The sequence below is a fragment of the Sinocyclocheilus anshuiensis genome, unplaced genomic scaffold, assembly GCF_001515605.1.
Source record: "Sinocyclocheilus anshuiensis isolate Anshui unplaced genomic scaffold, SAMN03320099.WGS_v1.1 scaffold1050, whole genome shotgun sequence".
Lineage (NCBI taxonomy): Eukaryota > Metazoa > Chordata > Actinopteri > Cypriniformes > Cyprinidae > Sinocyclocheilus > Sinocyclocheilus anshuiensis.
The window spans coordinates 314,934-323,640 of record NW_015536519.1 but is presented as its reverse complement, the minus strand read 5'-3'; the positions used below and the strand labels follow the sequence as shown (position 1 = coordinate 323,640).

Sequence of the window (8,707 nt, the reverse complement as noted above, 5' to 3'; positions counted from 1 at the left end):
CTGAAGGGAAAGAGAACGTTCCTGGTCATCGATCCTAATACAGAAAACTACGATATAACACCTCAGGTCACCTTCAATAATCATTATTGACTATATAGATCAGTTATCTGTCATCGGAACATGCATACATTTGATCGTTCCAAAATTCTGTCTAAACAGTTGAATTAATAAAATTTTAACAATTTTTAACAATACTTTTCAAATGCAATCAAATAGGAGATATGACCATTTCTTTTTTTTTTTTTTTTTTGTCAAATGAAGTGCTTCAGGTTTTGTTTGTTTGTTTTTATTGTTTATTCAATAGTAATTTATTTGTTTTCTGGTTTGTTGCAAATAGCTTTGCGTTTTTCTGTGTGTTTTTGAAATTGAGGTTTAATAATCCTTGTTGCAATTTCAAACATTTAATGACTAATGGTTAGTAGCTTAAAGGGTTAGTTCACCCAAAAATGAAAATTATGCTGTGTTTTACTCACCCCCGAGGCATCCTAGGTGTATAGGACTTTCGAAAACCAACGTTTGTTTACAGGATCAAAAGAAGCAAAGTTTCCTTACTTTAGCAAAGGAAAACCAGTCTCCTCTTGACTTATATCGAAATCCTCCAGCATTCTTCTTTACAAATCCTCGTTTTGTACTTCTAATTAGTGACCGTTGTTTTGTTTTGATCTCTCCGCGTGCGTCACTTCTGAGCCGCGCATGCGCAACGCTGACCTCATACGTCATTCCCCCGGAACTGCTTCTGTGTACAACAGTAAGCACAAGTTACATTAAAGTGATTATTATGTTTTGAATATGGATATTTTTCTTACAAAAACGCATCGATTCGCTACAGGAGGCCTTTGTTCACCCCCCGGAGCTGTGTGAGACACTTTGTTTTATGGATGTGACCTTTTTATTTCACTTCTTTGGGACTGAAGCACTGCAACACCCACTGACTGCAATGATAGAGCTTGGAATAGCCGGGACAGTTTTTAATATAACTCCGACTGGATTCGCCTGAAAGAATAAAGTCATATACACCTAGGATGCCTCAGGGGTGAGTAAAACACAGCCTAATTATCATGTTTGGGTGAACTAACCCATTAAGTATGGACTTACTATTGAATTTCTATGTCAAATCAAGTGTGCACAACAGTGTTTTTTAATAGTACGTACAGTAGTAATACTTTTCTGCAACAATTTCTTCAAGTTCATCTTGTTTTGTTCATACTTTTGTTTTTTGTGTGTATTTGTCTTTTTTAAGTTTTTGAAAGAAGTCTCTTCTGCTCACCAAGGCTGCGTTTATTTAAACAAAACATACAGTAAAAATTGTGAAATATTATTACGATCTAAAAACAGTTTTCAATGTGAATATCTGTTCAATTGTAATTGTTTGCTGTGATAAAAGCTGAATTTTCAGCATCATATTTGAAATAGAAATCTTTTGTAACTTTATAAATGTTTTTACTGTCACTTTTCGTCGGTTTAATGCGTCTCTGATGAATAGAAGTATTAATGTGCCTCTGGTTGTTTTCGTGTGTCTCAGACTAATGAGCTAAAGGTGGACAACATACTGGCGAATCGTCAGAAGCTCCGCGCATCGGTTCGGATGTCGCAGTACCTGCAGTCCTGGAAAACCGTCAAACCGTTTTCTGGACTCAACCAACCAGAGGCTTCGCTCGCAGCCCCGCCCACTGCTGACAGCAGCGCTAGCCAATCACAGCCGGCCACGGTCAGTGTCAATCATGATCACCGTCCAATAATACTGAATCATTTACTGAAAACATAAACGCTGCATATTAATTCCTGTCATTCCTTTATTTTGTCATCAGCAGGAGCTCCCAGAGGTCAACACTCCAAGGTGAAAATGAAAGGTTTATTAATTCGCTTCAGCGATATAAATGTAGTTTGCATACGTACCAAACAATGTACTTACTTTGGATCATGTACCAGAATCCACCAAGAAGAGATCAGAGCTGACTTTCACTCAGTTTGCTTTGCAGTTCAGATAAATACTGTAATTCCCATTTGTTTCTTTTCTCAGACCTTCACAAGTTCTGGAAAACGGACTGATGGACTCATTAGACTCTCTGGACAATGAAGGGTGAGCAAACGATTCATTAGTCTTCACAGTGAATGAGTCATCAAAAAATATTTGATTTAATATCATCTTTTCGTTGTTTAGGAGACGAGCGAAGCTGAACAGTGTGACATTATTTTTTAACAATTTTCAGCTGGAGAAGCAGGTGTGAATTATTTGCGACCCTGAACCACAAAACCAGTCATAAGGGTCAATTATTTAGAAATTGAGATGTATACATCATCTGAAAGTGGAATAAATAATCTTTCCATTGATGTATGGTTTCTTAGGATAGGACAATATTTGGCTGAGATACAACTATTTGAAAATCTGGAATCTGAGGGTGCAAAAAAATCTAAATATTGAGAAAATCATCTTTAAAATTGTCCAAATGAAGTCCTTAGCAATGCATATTACTAATCAAAAATTAAGTTTTGATATATTTAGGGTAGGAAATTTACAAAATATCTTCATGGAACATAATCTTTACTTAATATCCGTTAAAAATATATATGATTTTTTGCATAAAAGAAAAATGTATAATTTGACCCATACAATGTATTGTTGGCTATTGCTACAAATATACCCCAGCGACTTAAGACTGCTTTTGTGCTCTAGCGTCACATTTATTCATTTAGAAGCATGTGTTTTTCCATTTGTTGCTGTTGATTTGCACTCTTATTTTCTAACTGTGTGTCTGTTTGTGTCAGTATTCGTTAAGTGAAGTCCAGGGGCTTCATCGCTCTGTCATATGTTTGGCCTTCATCTTCATCTCTGTGTTTGTGGTTCAGATGCTGACCTCGCAAAAGTGAGTAAATGTTACATTTAATCATTTTAAAATAAAAACAATCCAAACACGTATTAAAACTGATTTAATATTTTTTGTATAGCTGCGTGTCGCGATCATTAAAATTTCTGAAATATCAAAATTGTATTAATTATATTATAATTATTATTATTATAACAATTATTAAACTTGATGATGATATTTTAGCTCAAAGGGGCAAAAAAGTTTGGGAATCCTTGATTTAAAAAAAAAAAAAAGCCTCTAAAATCTTACAAATCGATTGTATTTTCAGCTATTTCAGTCACCTGTCATACTAAGACCATTCTTACCAATCAATAATGATTAAAACATTTCTTCTTGTTTAATACCCTGAAAAATTTTTTACAACTAAAATAAATTTTTATATGTAAAAAATAATAGATAATTTTTTATCTGTATTTTTGGCAAGGATCAAATTAAAGTAGTAAAACTGGCTTCATGTTGATTTCAACACAATGCACATTGCCTGTTATTTATTTCGTCACACACATTAAGAAAAAGTTTAAAAGCGGTTTTCTACATTTTTCTAAATGAACACAGCTGAAATCTCTCTCATTCACTTTGTGCGCATACAGAAACTTTGCGCTGGCGGTGTCGTACAGTGCCACCTTCCCTGTCCAAATATTGATTGTGCTTGTGGTCTTCACTAAATTCCTGAAGGTATGACTGCATGTCTTATATGTGTGTGTTTGTGTGTGCATTATAAGAAAATTCATTTTAGTGGTTGACCATTGTGGCTTTTTAAATGGTCAATGCTTAGTATTACATATAATCAGTTATCTGTTAATAAAGAAGTAGAGGATGTTTTATAATGATTCTATTTTGTATCTTGTGTTAATGTTGTGATATGTGTTTGTGTGTCAGCGCTGGCACTCTAAGTTCCCCCGCCACATCCGCTGGGTCTCGATGCTGTTTGACGGTGTGGCCACTAGGGCGGCGCTGCGGCTGCTGCTGGTGTTTCTCTGTCTGCTCATCATGCTGCTCATGGCAGTGCTGAACATAGTGAGTCAACAGCTACATACTCAGACACACCTGCACAAACATCAGCTCATGACCGACAGGACTGTTTAAGAGTCAAAGCAGCCAAAAACGTCTTTACACCTATACATATAAGAAGGTTTCCTCAAAATGAGGTTGTTTCTCCACTTCAGCAGCACTTACAGACACCAAAATTTACAGTTTCATTCCTCTCTATATTCTGAAGGTTTTTACTGAAGGGTTTGTTAATATATCATTCACATGAGTTTTATTATTACATTTTATCTATTTGCGTCTGTAGATTTTAAATACAATATATGTTTTTATTGGCAGTTTTCTCTAAATGAGTTTGTTTCTCCACTTCAGCAGCACTTACAGACACCAAAATGTACAGTTTTATTCCTCTCTATATTCTGAAGGTTTTTACTGAGGGGTTTGTTGATATATCATGCACCTGTTTTTTATTGCACTTCATCTATTTGCATCTGTAGATTTCAATTATAAAAGTCTCTAAAGGTGGTTTTCCTAAAGTGAGTTTTATCTCTTCTTCAGCAGCACTTACAGACACCAACATTTACAGTTTTATTCCTCTCTATATTCTGAAGGATTGTACTGAGGGGTTTGTTGATATGTCTTTCACCTGAACTTATACAACATTTTATTTCTAAAACATGGCGAAAATGTATGTTTTTTGTCTATTGACAATATTTTCTGGTTTATGGAGTGGTAAAAAGAGAAATCCTAAATCCTCTCTGGAAAAACCCTTAACTCTAATATGCCAACAAAGTAAAACAAGAATTTTGAACCTGACTTTATCCAGTTCTTTTGCACATTTGAACAACATTTAAAAAAAAAAACTTGTACTTACAAAAAAACGTTTGCAATTCTTAATGCAATCAATCAACTGGGAAAGTATTGTCATTATTTATGAGTAAAATATTATTCAAATTTGACAATATTCACCCGACAAAAACGGTGCAAAAAGTTTTTTAAACGGAAACGGTGGTGCGCGGGGTGCTATGCAACAGTTTGTGTTGTGCGAGAGTCAATGTAATGGAAAGGGTGACCTCTGGTGGTGAATAAACAGAAGTCCATGGACCGAATTCGTGACACCACCAAACAAGAGAAAACGTGTCTCAAACCCCGTTGCACACCGTGTCCAGGAAACATGTCGTTCAAACCGGAAACCATAGCAAAACGGTGCACACCAGTTTGAGCTTGAACTTGCCCCAGGTGTCCCTTGCCTTAAAAGTTGATTTATGTTTGTTCAGTATTTCCTGAGTTCATTCGGTGAATAGTTAATGTTTCACTAACTAACACTGTGATTTTAATCCTGTTTGAATCAAACAAAAACTACAGCACAAAAGTTGTACTATTACCTACTGCTTTTTATTAGCTTGAACATACTTGTTGTCATATACACATTTTATCAAAATGCATTTAATTTGTTTTAGCCTTTACTGAAGAACTAAATTTCTTGTTGTTCTATCGATCCTCCGTCCCATAAAGATCAAATGTATTGTTTTAAAGGACAGTAAATTTCTAAATGTCTGTCTGTACAAGATGTCTATATGTTTGTCTGTACAAAGTCTGAAACATCATGTTTGTTTTGTAGGTTTTTATCCCAGGTGATAACTGTTTAAGTGTTTCCCACAATGCAACAGTACTGAACACTCTCAATCTCTACACTGTCCCGGTGAGCTTTTAGCTTATATTATAAATGATCAATAGAGGTGATCATTTACATTAGTATTGGTGTCATATTGATCATATGTTAATATGATGTAATTGTGTGTGTGTGTGCAGTATTATCTGTACTGCTGTCTGCTGGCGATGCTGGGCGTGATTGTGTTTGTGCGTGTGAGCGTGTCTGTTAAAGTCTTCCTCCTGACCCTCGCTGTGGTGGTTTATCTCGCGCTTTTCCTGCACGTTTACGCGCCGCGCTCCAACTGCTACATGAAACAGCTCTACAGTGACAACAGCACGTAAGAGCCAAACACACACACCTGATTCTGCAGGACTACTGCCAGCATTTTGTTATACATATATATTGCATTTTATATAAATGCGATATATGAGATCTAGTGACTGAAAAGAGTGTAAAAAATATCTTTGCTTTGAAACCTACTTAAGCTGTAATAGTGTCTCAAGTGATATTTAGCAAAGTAATCAATTAGAAAATTGTTATTATTGTTATTTTTTTATAACACAATAACGATACAAAATATAATTATTATTAATTTTAACTTACAACAACTATAATAATAACAATCATTATTATTGGATTATTAACAAACTCATAACATTATAATTATAATTATTTTAAATAATTCTAATATATAATTTTAATTGTTTATAATAATAATTATTATTATGTATAAAAGAAAAAGTGTTATTGTTATTATTATTATTATTGGATTATTAATTAGAACAATAATATTAACAGTTATTATAATTTTTACTATAAAAATGAAGACTATATATTACTATTTTAATAATACAATTGTACTGAAAAAATGTATTAATTAAAAAATAATAATAAATAATTATTTAATTGTATTAAAAATGATAATAACGATTTATATTTTAATTTTAATTCATTGTGCAGACCTAATTTAAATAATGAATCACAATCAGTTGCATTAATATTGAGCACAAATGCCGTTTCATTTGCATGAATATTTAGAATAAGCACAGTTAATTGTAAGTTTAGTGTAGAATGTGTTGAAACTTCTCTCATATTACATTCAGTTTTAAAGTCATCATGAAGTGGCACATGCTGCCCATTTTACTTCAGTAATGTGACTTATTTCATATAGTTAATGAGAATTGAATGTTGGTGGGACTTAATTCATGGAAGGAATAAAGCTTCTTTTTATTACAGGTGGTTGAAAAATAAGAAGAATTAGTGATCTCAGACTTTTAATGAAAGATTATGAAGACAAACATTTTTTCTTTATTATAATATATAATAATAAGAGCGGGAACATGAATTAAGAAGGTATATTGAGTCAATATTAAATTTTGTGACTTTTGTGGTTCAGATGCAGTTTCTATGTTTCTTTGCCTTTTAACTCAAACATGTGTCCAGAAACCCCGTGATTGTTCTTAAAGTCAATAAATTGAGTGTAATTAATATTTATTGTGATATCTCACTGTATGTGTTTTAGGCCGGGAGTTCTTAAGGAGCCCAAGATCATGTCCGGCATTTGGCTGGTCATTTTTTACTTGATTTCCCTTATTGTCGTGCGACAGGTAAGAGTGTGTGTGTGTGTGTCTGTGTGTGTGTGTGTCTGTGTGTGTGCGTGTCTGTGTGTGTGCGTGTCAGTGTGCGTGTGAGTGTGAGTGTCAGTGTGAGTGTCAGTGTCAGTGTCAGTGTGAGTGTCAGTGTCAGTGTGAGTGTCAGTTTGAGTGTCTGTGTATCTGTGTGTGTGTGTATCTGTGTGTGTGCGTGTGCGTCAGAGAGAGCGAGAGAGAGAACACACAGTTGGTTATGAGTCTATTTTAGTTTGATATTATGTATTCAGTAATAGAGAAGTTTACAAAAAGTAATCCGCTCCAGATGACTAACTACTTCTCGAAACGCATTAGCTTTTGTCTTTGAATGGTGCTGCTTCCTTCATCTGTCGGGAATCATGGGTGTTACAGCAACTGATTCATACATTATAAATATTTGACATGAGTTATGTGCTGTTTACTTCATTATACTAAAAGAAAAACCTGAAACTAACACAAAAACTTTTTTATAATATATAAAAAACATTAAATTATTTTGTTTCAGCTAGTCGCCAAGACAACAACATTTCTAATTTTCATTTAGTTTAACTTGATGTGCTAAAGTAAACCCAAAAACCTGAAACAAAACTAAAGTAAAACAAAAAATTACTTCATTACTTCATTATTTCATAAATAAATATAACGGAAAAAAATGACAAAAACTTTGAAGTTATATATATGCACACATATTTAAAAAAAAAATCTATAGTAGTATGATAATGATGATAAAGTAACACCTCAGTTTTATACCTCAAAATAACAAAACCACAAAATAATTTTAGTGGAACGCTTCTCGGCCACACATCTTTGTGTTTTGTTGGAAGTAACTAAAGGAAAAAGCTTCCCACTTGAGCAGACCTCACGCCGTGTCACTGGAGTAATCTGAGTGTGTACTATGATGCAGGACGAGTTGGGCTCTCGGACGGAGTTCCTGCTGGAGAAGTGCTTTAATAAAGAGACGGAGGAAATGGAGACGACCAAGAACGTCAACAGACTGCTGCTGCAGAACCTTCTGCCGGAGCACGTCACAGACTTCTTCATCGGCAAAGACATCCAGAACCAGGTCAAACACTTTGACTCCGCTGCGCCACCTAGAGGCATATTCACATCCTTCATTAACGTCTCTGAATGGACGGATGTTAACCCTATAGCACTACTGTAGCATATCTGATACATAACGGCCTCTATATGTGCTGTTAAATCAGTTTCACTCGATCTCCTCACGTCTTCTGTCTCTGATTGAGAGTTTAGAGTGTTTTATCCAGTCAAAGCTATTTCAGTGTAATTGTAGAAACGCTTCTCGTGTCAAATCTTGACTGATTTTGATCAAGTAAAGGTCAGAATAACTGCAGTTTTAGAGTCTCAAATCTGATCCTCAGGATCTTTTGAGGAGCGTTTGTTTCCAGAAGCTTTACTTTCACTGTTCCTCAGCGGAGGAATGATCTTCACAAGCCTCCAGAACATCTCACATCTTCTGAGGAGCCTTTATTTCTTCAGCTCTCAATCACTGCATTATATGTTTGGAGCATTTCACTCTCATCTCACTGAGACAGATTACTGGAGATATAGAG

The 8,707-nt window shown here is 34.7% G+C and overlaps 1 protein-coding gene across 1 annotated transcript in view; it reads left to right on the top strand.

Annotated features, from left to right (window-relative positions):
* LOC107693500 (adenylate cyclase type 4-like) overlaps nt 1–8,298 on the top strand; it is a 15,543-nt gene extending 7,245 nt beyond the window's left edge. The window contains exons 9-20 of the mRNA XM_016492909.1: nt 7–17; nt 1,523–1,708; nt 1,809–1,837; nt 2,021–2,080; nt 2,162–2,222; nt 2,767–2,864; nt 3,458–3,542; nt 3,747–3,884; nt 5,476–5,556; nt 5,667–5,845; nt 7,031–7,115; nt 8,041–8,298. Of these exons, the coding sequence (XP_016348395.1) occupies nt 7–17; nt 1,523–1,708; nt 1,809–1,837; nt 2,021–2,080; nt 2,162–2,222; nt 2,767–2,864; nt 3,458–3,542; nt 3,747–3,884; nt 5,476–5,556; nt 5,667–5,845; nt 7,031–7,115; nt 8,041–8,298 (1,271 nt within the window). The remainder of the gene's footprint in view (nt 1–6; nt 18–1,522; nt 1,709–1,808; nt 1,838–2,020; nt 2,081–2,161; nt 2,223–2,766; nt 2,865–3,457; nt 3,543–3,746; nt 3,885–5,475; nt 5,557–5,666; nt 5,846–7,030; nt 7,116–8,040) is intronic.
* Nucleotides 8,299–8,707: the final 409 nt, after the last annotated feature.